A 24,021-nucleotide genomic window follows, 5' to 3' on the forward strand; every position below is an offset into this window, starting at 1 on the left:
GCGCTGTGTGCGCTGTCTGTGGCTGCATTAAGCAGAGGAAGGCGCCAAAATGTCTCTAGTCCCGCTCTGTGGTAGCTCCGCCCCCTCAAATGGCGCCAGAGCTACAGTGATTTTTTTATACTGGCAATGTCTCCGGTTTGTTTAAAAACATCACACAAGTGCTAGCTCAAACTATCTGAAGCCAATCTACACGGGGGGGATATAGCGGGGCCCCCCCCAGGAGGGTCCCATATGCCGTGCCCATGTTCAGCCGCACTTTGAACCGGGGTACCCCCCCTAGCAGGGCCCCCGGTTTGTACTCACCACAGTCGTCACCTTCAGGCATATGTTAGGGGTGTGCGGCATGCTGCAGTTGTGACAGCCAAGGCGCAGTGCCCCGCTGGCCACCCTCCCCCTCAGGACGGTGGTACTGCAGCGAGAAAGCAGCTCTGCACCTCGCAAGGCCGGCAACCTATTAAACTAAATTAATGCAATTATTCCTGTTTACGCAAAATGTGGCTTACACATTTCTTACAATTTCACCATTACTTGCACATTATTATAATGCACAATAGAAGGTAGAACAAAAGCAGCAGTGCAAACATAAATTTTCTCTACTGATGACAGCACATATTGCATTACTGTGTTTATATGCGGAATTCCTAAACTTACCAAACAAGTGCAAGAATATGTAAATACGGAATATTAAAAAGTAAGTCATTAGGAAGATTCTGACTACCTAATTTGCTCTGTCTGCACAATGCCCTCTTTATGGCCTTCCAATCGAGCAGCCAATCTCTCCTTGTCGAGACGAACGCGTTCTTCATCCTAGAAAAAGAAAGGAATTACATTTGTAATTGTAAATCATAAATAACTGTGTTATAGCAAAATAAAAACATTCAGTGTAGTACTTTATCCTCAGAGTTTAATTTAGAGTGAAACATGACTAAAGAGGTACTTTTCACCGGGCGTACACAGAATCATCCAGCCAAATTTAGACTTGCAAAAGAAACTGGATTGGTGTTTGCACTTGCAGTAAATGTACACACAAGTGTAGAAGTTCCACAGGAGAGACCAATTATTTACTTACTGCAGCATCTTAGTTATAAAATTTACATAACGCTAGAGCCTGGTGTAACAAGACTTACGTGCTCTGTACGCCAATAACCCTACAGCCGGCACTATAACTGCATCCCCTTGTCTTCACCTCTTTGTTGTCTACATGGTGTAGTGGAAACCAGAACAAGTGTTTTTCATTTTTGTTTTTTTTGAGGAGACACTCCTTAAAATGGTCTCCACTTTGGTTATCCCTGCAAAAGCAGTACCCAAGCACCAGGATTTGCAAGGCTGGGCACATTAACAAGGTGACCACATATAATCTATCCAATTTGTACCTCCATGTGGTGACTTGATTGTTTGGCAATGTATGCAATAATCAGCAAAACAATGTTAATCTCACAACTATCAGTATAATACTAGTATGAACAGGAATATTACCAGAACCTAAAAAAAAAAAAAACATTCGTCAGAATATCAATTCCACTTAAGAACTCTGTCTGAGTGTGTGCATTTTGGAAGGCCATCATAAGCCACCATTGTTTTAAAATTAATGTAAGGATCTGTACGGAACATAATCCCTTGTGGGCTGAATTTGGCATCCGAGAGTGTACATGTGGCAGCCCCATTACGGTATTACTTAGTTTTACTGGCAGGTATATGGAATTAGCTGCGTCATCAGTAAACCATATCTTCCTTTCACAAGTTACTTATTTCATTGCTTATTCGTTTTTATTATACAGTGGTGAACAAAAAGGTTCAGGTGGTTATCCAGCTTTAAGAAAACAAAATAATGAACAAGTTAATTGCAAGGTAGAGCAACCATTTATGTCCTAGAAATAGGCCACCAATACCAGACTACCAATAATTGCATCTCCTTGAAATACTCTGCGTCTCTACTGCCATATACCCATCCACCACCGCACCAAAGGTGTCTTTGTTCCCATGAGGTTAAAAAAAATAAAAAATAAATACATACATGCTTTTTGTACTATGCTAGGTATTGATAATCTCTCACTGCTGCAATTTTGACATCCACCCATTACATGCTTTTTGTACTATGCTAGGTATTGATAATTTTATCTTTAACTAGTTATTTCTAGGACAGACTATAGTCTGTTCTCACTGTGTATTAGTGGGGGTATAGTGATTTGTTCACACCTTGAGGCAACCTTTTGTTGTGGGTGGAGTTTTCAGAGGGTGGGGGCTGCTATCAATTAACCCTGTATCCATGTCTGCATGGTTATTTAACTAGTATAGATCAATGCTGCAAGCATCTTAGGCTGCAAGCATCTTTTGTTGAGAAGTGTGTTAGTGCAAAGTAAGATGATATAATCTATGGAGATATACGGAGATAAACAGGAGAGAAACAGGACAACAGACTTTCACCCCCATCTCCACAAAAGAACTGCAACCAACAGACTACAGTGAGTTACCCATACCACTACCAGTAATGCCTGCAGCCTGCACAGCCTGGATACTGAACAACCTGTCTGATTAAGTAGCAGCCCTACTGCTTTCACACATTGCTCACACTCTCATTTACACAATCTACAACCACTGTGTATCCATCTCAGCCTTTCCGTTCCTAACATTATTTCTTAAAATTCTGTTTGCACTGTCTTTTGCTTACATTACACCCCACATTTTCGTTGTTCATTCTATATTACACCTACACCATTCTATTCCCTTGAACACTACTGTACCAAATTATGGCTCCTCGATCCTGTCACATACCAATCCTCACTGCCAGGTCTCACCCCCCAAAATCAAAATCACCCACAAACACTCAGAACCCAGCCAACCTTATCCCTATCTCCCCTGTCCCCTCCCTTCCTTTCTCCTGTGCACTCTGGAATGCTAGATCAATCTGCAACAAGCTGCCAACTATCCATGACCTCTTCATCTCCCACTCTTTTCACCTTCTCGCCATCACTGAAACCTGGCTCTCCTCCTCTGACACCACCTCCCCTGCTGCCCTCTCCTACGAAGGCCTCTCCTTCACCCACACAGTCAGAACTGATGGTCGCCAGGGTGAAGGCGTGGGCGTCCTTCTCTCCCCTAACTGCACCTTTCGTGTCATCCCACCTGAGCCCTCTCTCACCTTCTCCACCTTCGAGGTCCACACTATCCGCCTCTTCTACCCCATTCATCTCCTTGTGGCAGTGATCTACCGCCCCCCTAGCCACTGTTCACCTTTCCTTGACAACTTTGCTGCCTGGCTTCCCCACTTTCTCTCCTCCGACCTCCCCTCTGTCATCCTCGGAGACTTTAACATCCCTATTGACATCAGTAATGCCGCTTCCACTAATCTTCTCGCCCTTTCCACCTCCTTTGGACTTTCTCAATGGACCTCCACCGCTACTCACAATCTCGGCCACTCCCTCGACCTTGTCTTCACGCACCGATGTGATCTCTCTGATTTCTCAAACTCTCCCTTCCCTCTCTCTGACCACCATCTGCTTTCTTTCACCCTCTCATCCTCCCTCCTCCTCTCCACGCCCAGACCCACCACCACCAGACGCAATCTCGGGTCTCTCAACCCCACTTTCATGTCCTCCCTCGAGACTTTCCTCTTTCCACTATGACTTGTCCCAACCAGGCAGCCACCTTCTATAACTCTTCCCTAACCGCTGCTCTCGACTCTGTGGCCCCCCTCTCCTCTGTCCCACTCCGCCGCTCCAAACCCCAACCCTGGCACACCAAACTAACACGTTTCTTACAAAAATGCTCACGCTCCGCTGAACGCTCCTGGAGATCTCACTCTCTGGCGGACTTCCTCCATTTCAAGTTTATTCTCTCCTCCTACAGCTCTGCTCTTTCCCTCGCCAAGCAATCCTTTTTCCAAGCACTCATCTCTTCTCAGTCCTCCTGTCCACGCCGTCTCTTTGAAACTTTCAACACTCTCCTTCGCCCCCCTCCTCCTCCCCTCCCATCCTCCCTCACTGCCACTGACTTTGCCTCCTTCTTCATCTCCAAAATTGAGGATATCAGACACGACATCTCCCGCCGTCACCCCTCTGCTACCCCCTGCCCCCTTTATCCCTCCCCTCCATCTATCCCACCCTGTCCTCCTTCCATCCCACTTCAGAAAAGGAAGTCCACTCCCTCATCTTATCCCCCCCCCCACCACCAACTGCCCCCTGGACCCCCTTCCCTCCCGTCTTCTCCGCTCCCTCTCACCCACCTTGCTCACCTCTTTAACCTGTCCCTCTCCACCGGCATCTTCCCCTCACCATTCAAACATGCTCTGGTCTCGCCTATTCTCAAAAAACCCAACCTCGACCCCTCATCACCCACTAACTACCGCCCCATCTCTCTTCTCCCTTTCGCCTCCAAATTACTTGAATGACTAGTCTACAGCCGTCTCACAAGCTACCTCTCTGACAACTCCATCCTCGATCCACTACAATCTGGCTTTCGCCCACTCCACTCAACTGAGACTGCCCTGGTGAAAGTCACCAATGACCTGCTTTCGGCCAAATCCAGGGGCCACTTCTCTCTGCTCATCCTTCTGGACCTCTCTGTTGCCTTTGACACCGTAGATCAGTGTTTCCCAACCACGGTCCTCAAGGCACACTAACAGTCCTGGTTTTAGTGATATCCCTGCTTGAACACAGGTGACTTAATTAGTACCTCATTTATTTTGATTTAACCATCTGTGCTGAAGCCTGGATATCACTAAAGCCTGCACTGTTGGTGTGCCTTGAGGACCGCGGTTGGGAATGCCTGCCGTAGATCATCCTCTCCTCCTCGGCACACTCCAAAACGCTGGCCTCTCTAGCACTGTCCTTGACTGGTTTTCTTCTTACCTCACTAACCGCTCCTTCTCTGTGTCTGCCTCAAGCACCACCTCACACCCTTCCATCCTTCCTGTTGGTGTCCCTTAGGGTTCTGTCCTTGGACCCCTTCTGTTCTCCCTGTATACCTCTTCCCTGGGTGCGCTCATTAACTCATTTGGCCTTCAATACCACCTCTATGCTGATGACGCACAACTCTACCTCTCATCTCCTGATCTGTCCCCCTCTGTCCGCTCTCAGGTTTCCAGCTGCCTCTCTGCAATCTCCTCCTGGATGTCTGAACGCTCTCTAAAGCTCAACATGGACAAAACGGAACTCATCATCTTCCCCCCATCCAGAGCAACACCCCCGACCAATATCTCCATCATTGTTGACAACACCACCATCTCCCCCGTTCCCCAACTCTGTTGCCTGGGCGTCACTCTTGACTCCTCCCTCTCCTTTGCACCCCACATCCAAGCTCTGGCACAATCCTGTCGTTTCCAGCTACGCAACATTGCTCGTATCAGGCCATATCTCTCCCAGAGTGCAACTAAACTCATCATCCACTCACTGGTCATCTCACGACTTGACTACTGCAATGTTCTCCTCACTGGCCTCGCTTGCTCCCATCTTGCTCCCCTCCAATCTGTCCTGAACTCCGCAGCTAGGCTTATCTTCCTCTCCCGCCGCACCACATCTGCCACTCCCCTTCAACAAAATCTACACTGGCTCCCATTCCCCTACAGAATCCTCTTCAAACTCCTCACCCTCACATACAAGGCCATCTCTAATTCCACTGCTCCCTACATCTCCAACCTCCTTTCCCTTCATACTCCCTCCCGCCCCCTACGGTCGACTAATGACCGTCGCCTCTCCACCGCCCTGGTCACTGCTTCCCATGCACGAGTTCAGGATTTTGCCCGTGCTGCACCCCTTCAGTGGAACGCACTCCCCCGCTCCATTAGACTCTCCCCAACTTTGCAAAGCTTCAAACGGGCACTAAAAACCCACCTATTCATCAAAGCATACCCTCCCGATGCATAACCCAGTGCTTAAGCCACGCCTCCACCCCCCTTCCTCATGCCGTGAACATCTCAGCTTTGCTTGCATACTGCCATCAGGCTACCTCCCACTTGCCTGCACCTCTTGTCATCTGTCTGTCGCCCATCCCCAATAGATTGTTAGCTCTTCAGAGCAGGGCCCTCTTTCCTCTTGTTATCTAAGCCCTCGTCTCAACACATTTCACTCGCAGCTCTCCCCTACTCAAAGACCATCTTTATCCTGCTAGTAAAGGCTCATCTGCATCTATGGCCACCAGCCTCTAGTAGTACGATGATCACTCCCTCAATACTTACATCTTAGCTGTATTATGTCTTGAGAATGTGTGGTGCTCTGTTACCTGTACTGTATTTCTGTTATTTATTTACTGTAATGCAATGTTTTGTCCCCTGTACTGTCCTTTGTACGGCGCTGCGAAACACGTGGCGCCTTATAAATAAAATGTAATAATCATAATAATAATAATAATAATACTACATGAAATTACTGTACTGCAGCATTTCAAGGAAATAATTTTACCATTTCCAAGCTTTATGGCAGACATATTGATGAAGACAGTGACTAAAACGGGTGCGGGCTGAAAAGCTGGCGGTCTAGACGCCGGCGGTCAGGAAAACAGACTGGGAATCCCGCTGTTTAGAATCCTGACAGGGGTCAAGTAAGCATGCGACCCCTCACCCACTAACCCTCAGCCTCCACCCCACCCTAAACCTAACCCTCCACCCCCCGCTGCCTAACCCTAATCAGGGGGGTGCCTAACCCTAACCCCCATTTCCACAGCCAAATCCTCCTCACGCAGCCTAAACCTAAGCCTCCCTCCCCCTGCAGCTTACCTCTCCGGCAGTCACTTGACCGGGATTCAAGCTGTGGGGATGCCAGCATCGGCATTAGGATCCAATTCATGATGCCAGCACCAGCATTCTGAGCAGCGTTGGGATTCCGGCGTCGGTATTTCGACAGCCAGGATCCCGACCGTCGGGATCCGAAACATTAAGTTAACAGTAATTGTGCAAAGAGTAAGCAAAAACCTCTCCAATAAAACACTTGATTTTTCTCTTTCATCCCAAACTGATCAGCACAAGTGGTTTGGGGAAGTAGTCTGCTTGTCGATAATCACAATATAAACAAGTAGTATGTGGACTACGGAACGCCAGACAGTTGGGACGACAAGTGTAAAATGCTATGGAAAGCATTTTCCACGCAACAGCAATACAATAATAAACATGATCTTCTACCATCATGTTCGGTTGTACTGCCAGAGTGCATAAAATGCTTTCTGTGAAATTTTACAGCATTCCGGAATCCATATACAGATGTGTCTTCATACACTATTGCTGCAGTAGCGCCAAACAACCCTTCTCAACGTATCGGGCCCCATGTGCCTCAGCTTGCCCCAAGTGTCGTTTTTGCATCTAGCCGAATAGTGTATTGCGGTGTATGAGGAAAAAATCTGTACTGCTTGTCAACATAGGGCATGTTACAAATGATTATGTATCCCAAACAGGGCGCCACAACATTTCTCGTTTGGGGAAGGGGGGTGGTGCACAAAAAATAAATTCAATTTTGGCTCTGCTAACTTCCTGAATGTCACCATAATGGCAGCATCTCATCTATCTGGGGGAGAAAGACAAAGGGGAGATGAGGGGAGGAACATATGAAGTGGGATGTGGAAAGAGCACAGGACTGGTCCCAGAGGAGGGGCCAACCAACAGTTAATAGATAGGTGCAGGGCGGAGGAAGGCCCTAGAGGCGGATGAAGAAGTGCTATGGAAAGGGAGGAGGTAGAGCATGCAGGAAATAATAAGAATTTACTCACCGGTAATTCTATTTATCGTAGTCCGTAGTGGATGCTGGGGACTCCGTAAGGACCATGGGGAATAGACGGGCTCCGCAGGAGACTGGGCACTCTAAAGAAAGATTCAGTACTATCTGGTGTGCACTGGCTCCTCCCTCTATGCTCCTCCTCCAGACCTCAGTTAAGGAAACTGTGCCCGGAAGAGCTGACATTACAAGGAAAGGATTTTGAAATCCAGGGTAAGACTCATACCAGCCACACTGTACAACTTGTGATAAACTTACCCAGTTAACAGTATGAACAACAACTGAGCATCACTCAACCGATGCTACATAACCATAACCTTTTGTTAAGCAATAACTATATACACGTATTGCAGAAAGTCCACACTTGGGACGGGCGCCCAGCATCCACTACGGACTACGAGAAATAGAATTACCGGTGAGTAAATTCTTATTTTCTCTAACGTCCTAGTGGATGCTGGGGACTCCGTAAGGACCATGGGGATTATACCAAAGCTCCCAAACGGGCGGGAGAGTGCGGATGACTCTGCAGCACCGAATGGGCAAACACAAGGTCTTCCTCAGCCAGGGTATCAAACCTGTAGAATTATGCAAAAGTTTTTGAACCCGACCAAGTAGCAGCTCGGCAAAGCTGTAATGCCGAGACCCCTCGGGCAGCCGCCCAAGAAGAGCCCACTTTCCTTGTGGAATGGGCTTTCACTGATTTCGGCTGCGGCAATCCCGCCGCAGAATGCGCCAGCTGAATTGTGCTACAAATCCAGCGAGCAATAGTCTGCTTAGAAGCAGGAGCACCTATTTTGTTGGGTGCATACAGGATAAAAAGCGAGTCAGTTTTCCTGACTCCAGCTGTCCTGGAAACATAAATTTTCAAGGCCCTGACTACGTCCAGTAACTTGGAATCCTCCAAGTCCCTAGTAGCCGCAGGCACCACAATAGGTTGGTTCAATTGAAAAGCTGATACCACCTTAGGGAGAAACTGGGGACGAGTCCTCAATTCTGCCCTATCCATATGGAAAATCAGATAAGGGCTTTTACATGATAAAGCCGCCAAATCTGACACACGCCTGGCCGAAGCAAAGGCCAATAACATGACCACTTTCAACGTGAGATATTTCAGATCCACGGTTTTAAGTGGTTCAAACCAATGTGATTTTAGGAAACTCAACACCACATTGAGATCCCAAGGTGCCACAGGAGGCACAAAAGGGGGCTGAATATGAAGCACTCCCTTTACAAAAGTCTGAACTTCAGGCAGTGAAGCCAGTTCTTTCTGGAAGAAAATCGACAGAGCCGAAATCTGGACCTTAATGGAACCCAATTTTAGGCCCATAGTCACTCCCGACTGTAGGAAGTGCAGAAAACGACCCAGCTGAAATTCCTCTGTAGGGGCCTTCCTGGCCTCACACCACGCAACATATTTTCGCCAAATGCGGTGATAATGATTTGCGGTTACTTCTTTCCTGGCTTTTATCAGCGTAGGAATGACTTCCTCCGGAATGCCCTTTTCCTTTAGGATCCGGAATTCAACCGCCATGCCGTCAAACGCAGCCGCGGTAAGTCTTGGAACAGACAGGGCCCCTGCTGTAGCAGATCCTGTCTGAGCGGTAGAGGCCATGGGTCCTCTGATAACATTTCTTGAAGTTCCGGGTACCAAGCTCTTCTTGGCCAATCCAGAACCACGAGTATCGTTCTTACTCCTCGCCTTCTTATTATTCTCAGTACCCTTGGTATGAGAGGCAGAGGAGGGAACACATAAACCGACTGGTACACCCACGGTGTCACTAGAGCGTCCACAGCTATCGCCTGAGGGTCCCTTGACCTGGCGCAATATCTCTTTAGCTTTTTGTTGAGGCGGGACGCCATCATGTCCACCTGTGGCCTTTCCCAACGGTTTACCAACAGTAGGAAGACTTCTGGATGAACTCCCCACTCTCCCGGGTGTAGGTCGTGTCTGCTGAGGAAGTCTGCTTCCCAGTTGTCCACTCCCGGAATGAACACTGCTGACAGTGCTATTACGTGATTTTCCGCCCATCGGAGAATCCTTGTGGCTTCTGCCATCGCCACCCTGCTTCTTGTGCCGCCCTGTCGGTTTACATGGGCGACTGCCGTGATGTTGTCTGATTGGATCAGAACCGGCTGGTTTTGAAGCAGGGGCCTTGCCTGACTTAGGGCATTGTAAATGGCCCTCAGTTCCAGAATGTTTATGTGTAGGGACGACTCCTGACTTGACCAAAGTCCCTGGAAATTTCTTCCCTGTATGACTGCGCCCCAGCCCCGAAGGCTGGCATCCGTGGTCACCAGGACCCAGTCCTGTATGCCGAATCTGCGGCCCTCTAGAAGATGAGCACTCTGCAGCCACCACAGTAGAGACACCCTGGTCCTTGGAGACAGGGTTATCAGTTGATGCATCTGAAGATGCGATCCCGACCACTTGTCCAAGAGGTCCCACTGGAAGGTCCTTGCATGGAACCTGCCGAATGGAATTGCTTCGTACGAAGCCACCATTTTCCCCAGGACTCGTGTGCAGTGATGCACCGATACCCGTTTTGGTTTTAGGAGGTCTCTGACTAGAGATGACAGCTCCTTGGCTTTCTCCTGCGGGAGAAACACTTTTTTCTGTTCTGTGTCCAGAATCATCCCCAGGAACAGTAAGCGTGTGGAAGGAACCAGTTGTGACTTTGGAATGTTTAGAATCCAGCCATGCTGTTGTAGCACTTCCCGAGATAGTGCTACTCCGACCAGTAACTGCTCCCTGGACCTCGCCTTTATTAGGAGATCGTCCAAGTACGGGGTAATTAAAACTCCCTTTTTTCGAAGGAGTATCATCATTTCTGCCATTACCTTGGTAAACACCCTCGGTGCCGTGGACAGTCCAAACGGTAGTGTCTGGAATTGGTAATGGAAATCCTGTACCACAATTCTGAGGTACTCCTGGTGAGGAAGGTAAATTGGGACATGCAGGTAAGCATCCTTGATGTCCAGGGATACCATGTAATCCCCCTCGTCCAGGCTTGCAATAACCGCCCTGAGCGATTCCATCTTGAACTTTAATCTTTTTATGTATGTGTTCAAGGATTTCAAATTTAAAATGGGTCTCACCGAACCGTCCGGTTTCGGTACCACAAACAGTGTGGAATAGTAACCCCGTCCTTGTTGAAGTAGGGGTACCTTGACTATCACCTGCTGGGAATACAGCTTGTGAATTGCCTCTAGTACAGCCTCCCTGCCTGAGGGAGTTGTCGGTAAGGCCGATTTGAGGAAACGGCGGGGGGGAGGCGCCTCGAATTCCAGCTTGTACCCCTGAGATACTACTTGAAGGATCCAGGGATCCACCCGTGAGCGAACCCACTGATCGCTGAATTTTTTGAGGCGGCCCCCCACCGTACCTGGCTCCGCCTGTGGAGCCCCACCGTCATGCGGCGGATTTGGAAGAAGCGGGGGAGGACGTTTGTTCCTGGGAACCTGCTGCGTGGTGCAGCTTTTTTCCCCTTCCTCTGCCTCTAGACAGAAAGGACCCGCCTTTTCCACGCCTGTTTTTCTGGGGTCGAAAGGACTGTACCTGATAATACGGCGCTTTCTTAGGCTGTGAGGGGACATGGGGCAAAAATGCTGACTTCCCAGCTGTTGCTGTGGAAACGAGGTCTGAGAGACCATCCCCGAATAACTCCTCACCCTTATAAGGCAAAACTTCCATGTGCCTTTTAGAATCTGCATCCCCTGTCCACTGCCGAGTCCATAAGCCTCTCCTAGCAGAAATGGACAATGCACTTATTCTAGATGCCAGCCGGCAGATTTCCCTCTGTGCATCTCTCATTTACAAGACTGAGTCTTTTATATGCTCTACGGTTATCAATATAGTGTCCCTGTCCAGTATTTTCTGACAGGGAATCTGACCAAGCAGCAGCAGCACTGCACATCCACGCTGAAGCAATAGCTGGTCTCAGTATAACACCTGTGTGTGTATATATAGACTTTAGGATAGCCACCTGCTTTCTATCAGCAGGTTCCTTTAGGGCGGCCGTATCCGGAGACGGTAGTGCCACCTTTTTAACAAACGTGTGAGCGCTTTATCCACCCTAGGGGGAGTTTCCCAACGTGACCTATTCTCTGGCGAGAAAGGGAACGCCATTAGTAATTTTTTTGAAATCGCCAATTTTTTATCAGGGAAAGCCCACGCTTCTTCACACACTTCATTTAATTCTTCAGATGGGGGGAAAACTATTGGTAGTTTTTTCTCCCCAAACATAATACCCTTTTTTGAGGTACCTGGGTTTATATCAGAAATGTGTAAAACCTCTTTCATTGCCTCAATCATGCAACGAATGGCCCTAGCGGACATTAAATTTGACTCATCGTCGTCGACACTGGTATCAGTATCCGTGTCGACATCTGTGTCTGCCATCTGAGGTAGTGGGCGTTTTAGAGCCCCTGATGGCCTTTGAATTGCCTGGGCAGGCACGAGCTGAGAAGCCGGCTGTCCCGCATTTGGCATGTCGTCAAATTTTTTATGTAAGGAGTCGACACTTGCACGTAATTCCTTCCATAAGTCCATCCACTCAGGTGTCTGCCCCGCAGGGGGTGACATCACATTTATAGGCATCTGCTCCGCCTCCACATAAGTCTCCTCATCAAACATGTCGACACAGCCGTACCGACACACCGCACACACACACAGGTAATGCTCTTAAAGAAGACAGGACCACACAAAAGCCCTTTGGGGAGACAGAGAGAGAGTATGCCAGCACACACCAGAGCGCTATATAATGCAGGGACTAACTGAATTATGTCCCCTATAGCTGCTATAATATTTACTGCGCCTCAATTTTGTGCCCCCCCTCTCTTTTTTACCCTTTTCTGTAGTGTAGACTGCAGGGGAGAGTCAGGGAGCTTCCTTCCAGCGGAACTGTGAAGGAGAAATGGCGCCAGTGTGCTGAGGGAGATGGCTCCGCCCCTTTTTCGGCTGACTTTTCTTCCGTTTTTTTCTGTATTCTGGCAGGGGTAATTACCACATATATAGCCTCTGGGGCTATATATTGTGGTTATTTTGCCAGCCAAGGTGATTTTATTGCTGCTCAGGGCGCCCCCCCCCCCAGCGCCCTGCACCCTCAGTGACCGGAGTGTGAAGTGTGTATGAGGAGCAATGGCGCACAGCTGCAGTGCTGTGCGCTACCTTGGTGAAGACCGAAGTCTTCTGCCGCCGATTTTCCGGACCATCTTCTTGCTTCTGGCTCTGTAAGGGGGACGGCGGCGCGGCTCCGGGAACGAACACCAAGGACGGGTCCTGCGGTCGATCCCTCTGGAGCTAATGGTGTCCAGTAGCTTAAGAAGCCCAAGCTAGCTGCAAGCAGGTAGGTTCGCTTCTTCTCCCCTTAGTCCCTCGTTGCAGTGAGCCTGTTGCCAGCAGATCTCACTGTAAAATAAAAAACCTAACATATACTTTCTTTCTAGGAGCTCAGGAGAGCCCCTAGTGTGCATCCAGCTCGGCCGGGCACAGAAATCTAACTGAGGTCTGGAGGAGGGGCAAAGAGGGAGGAGCCAGTGCACACCAGGTAGTACCAAATCTTTCTTATAGTGTGCCAGTCTCCTGCGGAGCCCGTCTATTCCCCATGGTCCTTACGGAGTCCCCAGCATCCACTAGGACGTCAGAGAAATATATTTACCGGTAAGTAAAATCTTGTTTTCTCTAACGTCCTAGTGGATGCTGGGGACTCCGTAAGGACCATGGGGATTATACCAAAGCTCCCAAACGGGCGGGAGAGTGCGGATGACTCTGCAGCACCGAATGAGCAAACACAAAGTCCTCCTCAGCCAGGGTATCAAACTTGTAGAACTTTGCAAAAGTGTTTGAACCCGACCAAGTAGCCGCACGGCACAGCTGTAATGCCGAGACCCCTCGGGCAGCCGCCCAAGAAGAGCCCACCTTCCTAGTGGAATGGGCCTTAACTGATTTTGGCAGCGGCAATCCAGCCGCAGAATGAGCCTGCTGAATCGTATTACAGATCCAGCAAGCAATAGTTTGCTTTGAAGCAGGAGCACCAAGCTTGTTGGAAGCATACAGGATAAATAAAAATTCTGTTTTCCTGACCCTAGCCGTTCTGGCTACATAAACCTTCAAAGCCCTGACCACATCAAGTAACTCGGAATCCTCCAAGTCCGTAGTAGCCACAGGCACCACAATAGGTTGGTTTATATGAAAGGAGGAAACCACTTTTGGCAGAAATTGTGGACGGGTCCGCAATTCTGCTCTATCCGCATGGAAAACCAGATAGGGGCTTTTATGTGACAAAGCCGCTAATTCTGACACACGCCTAGCCGAAGCCAATGCTAGTAGCATGACCACCTTCCACGTGAGATATTTCAATTCCACCGTTGTGAGTGGTTCAAACCAGTGGGATTTCAGGAAACTCAACACCACGTTAAGATCCCAAGGTGCCACCAGGGGCACAAAAGGGGGCTGAATATATGCAGCACTCCCTTCACAAACCTCTGAACTTCAGGTAGAGAAGCCAGCTCTTTTTGAAAGAAAATGGATAGGGCTGAAATCTGGACCTTAATGGAACCCAATTTTAGGCCCAAAGTCACTCCTGACTGTAGGAAGTGAAGGAAATGGCCCAGCTGGAATTCCTCCGTAGGGGCATTCCTGGCCTCACACCAAGCAACATATTTTCACCATATACGGTGATAATGTTGAGCTGTCACGTCCTTCCTAGCCTTTATCAGCGTAGGAATGACCTCATCTGGAATGCCTTTTTCCGCTAGTATCTGGCGTTCAACCGCCATGCCGTCAAACGCAGCCGCGCTAAGTCTTGGAACAGACAGGGCCCTTGTTGCAACAAGTCCTGTCTTAGAGGAAGAGGCCACGGGTCCTCTGTGAGCATCTCTTGCAGATCTGGATACCAAGTCCTTCTTGGCCAATCCGGAACAATGAGTATTGATCTCACTCCTCTTTTTCTTATGATTCTCAACACCTTGGGTATGAGAGGTAGAGGAGGAAATACATAAACCGATTGGAACACCCACGGTGTCACCAGGGCGTCTACAGCTATCGCCTGAGGGTCTCTTGACCTGGCGCAATACCTCTGTAGTTTCTTGTTGAGGCGGGATGCCATCATGTCCACCTGTGGCAGTTCCCACCGACTTGCAAGCTGTGCGAAGACTTCTTGATGAAGTCCCCACTCCCCCGGGTGGAGGTCGTGCCTGCTGAGGAAGTCTGCTTCCCAGTTGTCTACCCCCGGGATGAACACTGCTGACAGTGCGCTTACATGATTCTCCGCCCAGCGAAGAATTCTGGTGGCTTCCGCCATCGCCACCCTCCTCCTTGTGCCGCCTTGTCGGTTTACATGAGCCACAGCGGTGATGTTGTCTGACTGAATCAGAACTGGTTGACCGCGAAGCAGGGTCTCTGCTTGACGTAGGGCGTTGTAAATGGCCCTTAGTTCCAGGATGTTGATGTGAAGGCAAGTCTCCTGACTTGACCACAGACCTTGGAAATTTCTTCCCTGTTTGACTGCTCCCCACCCTCGGAGGCTTGCATCCGTGGTCACCAGGACCCAGTCCTGAATGCCGAATCTGCGGCCCTCGAGAAGTGAGCACTCTGCAGCCACCACAGGAGAGACACCCTGGCCCTGGGGGATAGGGTGATTAACCGATGCATCTGAAGATGTTATCCGGACCATTTGTACAGTAAGTCCCATTGAAAAGTCCTCGCTTGGAACCTGCCGAAGGGAATGGCCTCGTACGATGCCACCATCTTTCCCAGGACTCGAGTGCAGTGATGCACTGACACCTGTTTTGGTTTTAATAAGTCCCTGACCAGTGTCATGAGTTCCTGAACCTTCTCTATCGGGAGATAAAGCCTTTTCTGGCCTGTGTCCAGGATCATGCCCAGGAAAGGCAGACGAGTCGTAGGAACCAACTGCGACTTTGGAATATTCAGAATCCAGCCGTGTTGCCGTAACACTTTCAGAGAACGTGCTACGCTGATCAGCAACTGCTCTCTTGACCTCGCTTTTATGAGATCGTCCAAGTATGGGATAATTGTGACCCCTTGCTTCCGCAGGAGTACCATCATTTCCGTCATTACCTTGGTAAATATTCTCGGAGCCGTGGAGAGACCAAACGGCAACGTCTGAAATTGGTAATGACAATCCTGTACCACAAATCTGATGTACGCCTGATGAGGTGGATAAATGGGGATCCTTTATGTCCAGAGACACCATAAAATCCCCCCCTTCCAGGCTTGCAATGACCGCTCTCAGCGATTCCATCTTGAACCGGAACTACATGTTCAGGGATTTTAAATTCAATATGGGTCTGACCGAACCGTCCGGTTTCGGTACCACAAACATGGTCGAATAATAACCCTTTCCTTGTTGAAGGAGGGGAACCTTGACCACCACCTGTTGAAGATACAATTTGTGAATTGCAGTTAACACTAGAGGGTTGAATCCTAGAGGGTTGAATGAGGCTATTGATTATACGCGTTTGTATTAGATAGGAATATTGGGTAAAAGGGAAAATACTAAGGATTGAATGTTAGGCAAATGCTAGCTGTAGCACCGATTTCAATATTATTACTGGGAAAATTGTTACCCGGTGTGGTAGGGTTAGTAATGCTATCAGAATTAGGATTATCATTAATTCATATATGATCTATGTAAATACATATACATACATACACACACACATTATAGTTATCAGCCTTATAAAATATAAACAATAGTAATAATAAATAAACTGTATGAAGCTTGCTTTGTATTTGTTTTATATTATTGTTATGATGCGTATAATAGGTATAGATATGAGCATGTTTTACCAATCATTTAGATCACAGCACACTGGTGTTTCGAATTTCAATTAAAGGCGGTCCGTATGGGGAGATAAATAAGGGCTTAGAGAGAGTGTGCTCTATAGTCTTGCGGAAGTCCCGATTTGTGACGGGACGAAACGCGTTGACGTCATCTCTTTGGCCGGTTCCACCCACTGACGGAAGCACCAACTCAATCATCTGTTTGAGCGCAGTTGATCCAGCGCTACTGCCAGCGGTCACAATCCAAGCGGCAGCTGAGCGCTCTTACCAGCCCACCAGCACAGCATAAGATCTGTACTACGTACATCAGCGGTGGTGAATACTACCATTGTATGCCACAGGGATAATCTCCGTGAACTCTGCTGTACCACCGGACACTTCCCGCTGGTTCGGGTAATTATTATTATTACAGCAACTTCCTCTGCACTGGGACGCCAGTAGCAGGAGAGGAGAAACTTTGTTACTATATATTCCCACAGGCATCAGCCACTGTTGCAGTTTTATTGCACTTCATTAACAGACCAGGCGGGTCTGTTTAGTCACTCAAAGATACATTGTTGCTATTCATTTCATAGCTATTAAGGTCCTTCAGTGCTATATACCAGTGTGGTTGGAACATATGAATTTAATTTAATAATCTGTGTATTATAGGTTTTATTATTTGCGTTATGTATGTGGTAATTATGTATTAAATTTAAATTTTATTCAAACAAGCAAGTTCCATTTGTGTGGAGTAAAAGCAGACACCTATTTGTATTTATCAAAAGTATATATTATTTAGTACATCTAGCGCAATATACTATTTTTCCCCCCAAAAAAATTGTGTTTTGGGATTTTGCTAATCCTCGAGTATATGCAGTTGATGTCTAAATCAATTAATCAATCAATTATCTATTATTGGTTATTTGCGCCGGGAATTGGGGTGGTTTTTCACCTCTAAAAAATTGTTTTTTGTGGAGCCTAAACATAGGCCCATATCCACACCTGCCTGCACGAAGAGTAAGAACTGGCCAAGATGAAAATCCACAGTAAAATACGGTCGACCCTCACACCAAGAAACATATTTCTTCCATATGCGGTGGTAATGCTTAGACATTACCACCTTCCTGGCTTGGACCATAGTCGCAGTAACCTTGGCGGGAAGTCCTTCCCTGGCTAAAATCTCCCTTTCAACTTCCATGGCGTCAAAACGAAGCCGCGCTAAGTCTGGATAGACGAACAGCCCTTGCAGAAGATGATCTTCTTGAAGCGGCAGAGGCCAGGGTTCCTTGAGGGACATGGTCAGAAGGTCCGCGTACCAGGCCCGGAGAGGCCAATCCAGGGCAATCAGAATTGCCTGCACGCATTCCCTTTAGTCTTTTTAGGACTCTGGGAATGAGAGGAATTGGAGGAAACACATAGATGAACTGGTAAACCCACGGCGCCGTCAAAGTGTCCACCATTGCAGCCTGTGGATCCCTCAGCCTGGAACCATTTCATGTTGAGCCGAGAAGCCATCATGTCGATCAGCGGGCAGCCCCACCGTTGAACCAACAGCTGAAACACCTGCGGGTGAGGGCCCCATTCCCCCTGGTGCAGATCGTGTCTGCTGAGGAAATCTGCTTCCCAGTTGTCCACTCCCGGAATGAATATGGCCGACATGGCCCTGGCGTTGCGTTCCGCCCAGAGGATTATCCTGGACACCTGTCGCATTGCGGACCTGTATTTTTTTCCTCCTTGTCAGTTTATGTACGCCACCACTGTGTCATCGTCGACTGGACCTGAATGGCCTGATATTGAAGGAGGGAAGAGGCCTGTAGAAGTGCATTGTAAATCACCCTGAGTTCCAGAATATTTATCAGAAGATAAGACTCCTGAGGCGACCACCATCCCTGAAAATAAGCCCACTGGGTCACAGCACCCCAACCGCGGAGGCTCGCATCCGTTGTCAAGAGAATTTCAGTCTGAATTCCGAACAGTCGACCTTCCACTTGGTTGGAGACATGTAACTACCACAGCAGGGAAATCCTTGCCTTTGGTGAAGGGGATATCCTCTTGTGCATGTGGAGATGCGACCCTGACCATTTGTCCAGCAGATCCAGCTGTAACGGACGGCATGGAATCTTCCATATTGAACTGCCTTGTAGGAGGCTACCATCTTGACTAATAGGCAGATGCAAAGATGCACCGAGATCTTGCTTGGTTTCAGAATGGAACGAACCATAGACTGAATAGTCAAGGCTTTATCCATAGTAAGGAACACTTTCTGAGACACAGTGTCCAGTATCATCCCCAGGAACTGTAGCCTCTACGATGGTTCCAGGTGTGATTTCTGTAGATTGAGAATCCACCCGTGATTCGTGTGAAGTCGCGAAGTCAGGTCTATGCTTTCCAACAACCGAGCCCTGGCCACAGCTTTTATGAGGAGATCGTCCAAGTACAGGACGATGTTCACCCCAATCACGCGGAGTTGTAACATCATCACCGCTATAAATTTCGTGAACACCCTCTGTGCCGTTGAGACCCCAAAAGGCAAGGCCCGATACTGGAAGTGGCTGTCCTGCAGTGCAAGTCTGAGGTAAGCTTGATGAGGCAGCCAGATCAGGATGTGAAGGTACGCATCCTTGATATCCAGGGATACCAGGAACTCCCCTTCTTCTAGGCCAGAAACCACCACTTGCAGAGATTCCATCTTGAACTTGAACACCCGTAGGTACGGGTTCAGAGAATTGAGGTTCAAGATTGGCCTTACCGAACCATCCAGTTTCGGTACCACGAACAGGCTTCAAAAAAATACCTTGTTTCGGAGCAGAGGAGAAACTGGAACAATAACCTGCATCTGTAGCAGCTTTTAGATGGAGTCTTGCAAGGTAACTCTTGCTACAGGTGAAGCTGGTAAGCCTGACCTGAAGAATCTTTGAGGAGTGGGTGCTTGAAACTCCAACCAGTATCCTTGGGAGATTAGGTCTCTCACCCAAGGGTCACGCCCAAACCTGATCGAAGTATTAGAGTTGAGCACCCACCTGAAAATCCTCCTGCAGCTGGGGCCAACAGTCACGCGGAGGGCTTCATTGAGGAAGAGCCTGAAATCCGTTCCACAGTTCAAGCGGCCACTGGTCTGCGAGTGTTACCTCAATTTCCTCTAGCTGCATTTGAGGCACCCCTGGCCCAGCCTGTAAATCTGGCCACACGAAAGGACTGTAGAGAGGGGCTGGGGTAAGCAAGTCTAGCCGGAGGAGCCGCAAACAGGTGACTTGCCGTTTAGTTCCTCACCAAACAAAGCCTCCCCGGTAAAGGGAAGGTTCTCAAAGCCCCTTTTGGAATCAGCGTCTGCTGTCTACTGTCGGAACCATAGCGCTCTGCGAGCCAACACCGGCATAGCCATAGTACGTGAATTGATTAGGCCAATCTCCTTGATTGCCTCACTCATGAAGTTAGCAGAATCCTGAATATGTTGCAGGAGTGTTAGAAGCTCATCCTGAGGCATAGTCTCAAAACACTATTAAAATTACCAGTCCATTTAACAATGGACCTTGTGATCCAACCACAAGCAATGGTGCGACTCCCACTGCAGTGGGAATGGATTTGAGCGTAGTTCCAATCTTACGATCAGCAGGGTCTTTCAAGGAGATAGATTGTACTGCCTGTACCTGGTGCTAACATGACAGCCTGGACACTGAAGTATCCACAACAGGAGGATTCTCCCAAACCTTCCCATCCTCTGGGAAAATGGGAAGGATGTTATCAAACGCTTAAGGATTTGAATTTGTCAGGATTAACCCACGTCTCTTTAAAAAGTGTGTTTAATTCCTTTGAGACAGGAAAGGTGGCAGTAGATTTAGGTTTAACATTAAAAAATTAATCCTCATCAGGTTCTGCCTCCTTATCAGGGATATTCAGGACCTCCCTGATAGAATAGATAAGGGCTTCCACACCCTGAGACAGAGTACTGTCTCCCTTATCTAACTCAACTTCCCCCTCCTCCAAATCTGGCATCTCGTCATCAGAGTCAGACTGGTGGACATGGGGCAGCGTGCGTCTCTGTAAAACTAGGAGAGGAGGTTGAGAAGCAAGTTTGAGGTCTGAAGTGTGAACCAGAAAATCATCCATAGATTTTCTAAACACCTGCCTGTAGCCAGTTCAAATGAGATGTTAGAAATCATCCCCTTAATTGAATCCAGCCATTCTGGTTCCTGTGTGCTGCTTCCCTGAGAAGTGGGACTAAACTGAGTACACAACCGAGACCTCCTGGAGTAGGGTAAAACTTTGTGCTACAGGACTGACATACAACGTTCTTGGCAGACATTTTTATACAGCAGAACACAGACACAGAAGCAGTGAAATAACACAGTAACCCAGAGAGCCAGGATGGAGTAAGACAGAGAGGGAGAAACCAGCTTTTACACTGCTAAAGCAGTGCTTTGCCAGGCAGTAACTAGAACCTTTAGATAAGGTAACTAGCTGTAACAGATAGTGTATTGGTCCCACCCCTACTACAAACCCCCTTAGTACCAGTTTAAGGCGTTTTAGAGGGTATTGTAGGAGCAGAGCTTTCCTGCTTGCAGCCTGGACTGTGATGCAGCATGAAATTGCACCTCTGAGCAGCTGTTCCCGCTCTCTGGGAAGCTCCGCCCCCATAATGGCATGCAGTGTCCTTGTATTCTTTATACTGGCAAGTCTCACAGATGTACAGAAAACGGGGTTGAAATCCTTTTTTTGTGTCAGCGCCAGTGTGGCCATCTGTAGCGGGCACCAAAGCCCCGAGTGCCCGACACGCCCTTATTCCACCATCTGAACCGGGGACCCTGACTCCTGTACTCACCATCCAGCGTCTTCAGCTCTGTTAGGGGTGACGGTATGCTGCTGGAGTGTGCGCTCACCCTGGGGGCGAGCGAAACACCACCTAAGGCGCTAGTGTCCTCTCAGCAGGGATCCACACCATTAACCCTTCAAGAGGTTGGTATCGTCGTCCCGTCCCGTCCCCGTCCCCCCCTAAATCCCACGACGCAGGCAGACTGGGGCCAAGCCTATGCCCTAGTGCACTAGGCTGTTTAAGCGGTGAGCCACACCAGACCCAATTTTAGAATACTTAAATGTGTCCTACACTGCAGGCAGCAGTGTCCCGCGGGGGGAAAGGTCACAGTCGGGTGAATATATGCCGTGCTCATGTGCACAGCATCTGTTCACGCTGCTGGAAGAGCTTTGGGACTGCCCAGCATCTCCGTGAGTGCTTGACACACCCTACAGTGATGAAAAGGGGAAGCATCTTAAGGACACACCCCTGGGCGTGCACACAATAGTGCTCTATTGGTGGCCAGGCGCGCTGTCCCACTCCATACCTGGAGTGAACAGTAGACATCCTTGAATCCTCATGTAAGAGTACACAGAGCATATCTTTGATGAAATCCTACAGGATGGACAGACATAGGAACTTAATACCTACCGGTAATTCCTTTTCTCCTAGTCCGTAGTGGATACTGGGGTCTTGTACTTTAGTACCATGGGGTATAGATTGGGTCCACTGGAGCCTGAAACTTAAAAAAAATTTTAGTGTGTGCTCGCACCTCCCCTCTCTGACCATCCTATCAGACTCAGTCTAGGAAACTGTGCCCGAGGAGACAGACATAATCTGAGAGAAGACCAAAACAGCGGTGAAGCAATAAGCCAACACACAACCATAAACAAAAGGGGGGAGCTAACCAGAACAGAGGATAGCAACAACAACAACAACCACCACCACCTAACCAGGATAGCATAGCTATCTCAACAACAGAAGAGGACCACAACATCAGTCCAACCGAAAACTTACAGGTAAGCAGGAAAACGAAGCACTGAGGCGGGTGCCCAGTATCCACTACAGGACTAGGAGAAAAGGAATTACCGGTAGGTATTAAATTCCTATTTTCTCTTTCATCTAAGTGGATACTGGGGTCTTGTACTTTAGTACCATGGGGAAGTCCCTAAGTACCCAAACGAGCGGGAGAGTGCCGAGACCCCTGCAAAACTGTCTGTTGAATGGTCAACCTGAGCCAACGAGCAATAGATTGCTTAGAAGCTGGCCGACCAATCTTGGAGGCATCATAAAGGACAAACAGTAAGTCAAATTTCCGATGACATGCCGTCCTTTTGACATAAATCTTCAGAGCTCTGATCACATTCAAGGACTCAGGGCCCACAGAAGCGTCAGACAACACTGGAACCACAATAGGCTGGTTCACATGAAAGGCAGACACCACTTGTGGCAAAAAATAAGAATTTACTTACCGATAATTCTATTTCTCGTAGTCCGTAGTGGATGCTGGGGACTCCGTCAGGACCATGGGGAATAGCGGCTCCGCAGGAGACAGGGCACAAAAGTAAAAGCTTTAGGATCAGGTGGTGTGCACTGGCTCCTCCCCCCCATGACCCTCCTCCAAGCCTCAGTTAGGATACTGTGCCCGGACGAGCGTACACAATAAGGAAGGATTTTGAATCCCGGGTAAGACTCATACCAGCCACACCAATCACACTGTACAACCTGTGATCTGAACCCAGTTAACAGCATGATAACAGCGGAGCCTCTGAAAAGATGGCTCACAACAATAATAACCCGATTTTTGTAACAATAACTATGTACAAGTATTGCAGACAATCCGCAGTTGGGATGGGCGCCCAGCATCCACTACGGACTACGAGAAATAGAATTATCGGTAAGTAAATTCTTATTTTCTCTGACGTCCTAAGTGGATGCTGGGGACTCCGTCAGGACCATGGGGATTATACCAAAGCTCCCAAACGGGCGGGAGAGTGCGGATGACTCTGCAGCACCGAATGAGAGAACTCCAGGTCCTCCTCAGCCAGGGTGTGCCCGTGACCAAGTAGCAGCTCGGCAAAGTTGTAAAGCCGAGACCCCTCGGGCAGCCGCCCAAGATGAGCCCACCTTCCTTGTGGAATGGGCATTTACATATTTTGGCTGTGGCAGGCCTGCCACAGAATGTGCAAGCTGAATTGTACTACACATCCAACTAGCAATCGTCTGCTTAGAAGCAAGAGCACCCAGTTTTTTGGGTGCCTACAGGATAACAGCAAGTCAGTTTTCCTGACTCCAACCGTCCTGGAAACCTATTTTCAGGGCCCTGACAACATCTAGCAACTTGGAGTCCTCCAAGTCCCTAGTAGCCGCAGGTACCACAATAAGCTGGTGCAGGTGAAACGCTGACACCACCTTAGGGAGAAACTGGGGACGAGTCCGCAGCTCTGCCCTGTCCGAATGGACAATCAGATATAAGCTTTGTGAGACAAAGCCGCCAATTCTGACACTCGCCTGGCCGAGGCCAGGGCCAACAGCATGGTCACTTTCCATGTGAGATATTTCAAATCCACAGATTTGAGCGGTTTAAACCAATGTGATTTGAGGAATCCCAGAACTACGTTGAGATCCCACAGTGCCACTGGAGGCACAAAAGGGGGTTGTATATGCAGTACTCCCTTGACAAACTTCTGGACTTCAGGAACTGAAGCCAATTTTTTTTTTTTTTTTTTTTTTTTTGGAAGAAAATT

At 48.5% G+C, this 24,021-nt stretch overlaps 1 protein-coding gene across 1 annotated transcript in view; it reads right to left on the reverse strand.

Annotated features, from left to right (window-relative positions):
* Positions 1 to 24,021, reverse strand: part of CDC73 (cell division cycle 73) — a 418,707-nt gene that overhangs the window by 282,174 nt on the left and 112,512 nt on the right. The window contains exon 6 of the mRNA XM_063940193.1: positions 719 to 807. Coding sequence (XP_063796263.1) covers positions 719 to 807 — 89 coding nt within the window. The remainder of the gene's footprint in view (positions 1 to 718; positions 808 to 24,021) is intronic.

Source organism: Pseudophryne corroboree, chromosome 9 (assembly GCF_028390025.1).
Source record: "Pseudophryne corroboree isolate aPseCor3 chromosome 9, aPseCor3.hap2, whole genome shotgun sequence".
NCBI lineage: Eukaryota > Metazoa > Chordata > Amphibia > Anura > Myobatrachidae > Pseudophryne > Pseudophryne corroboree.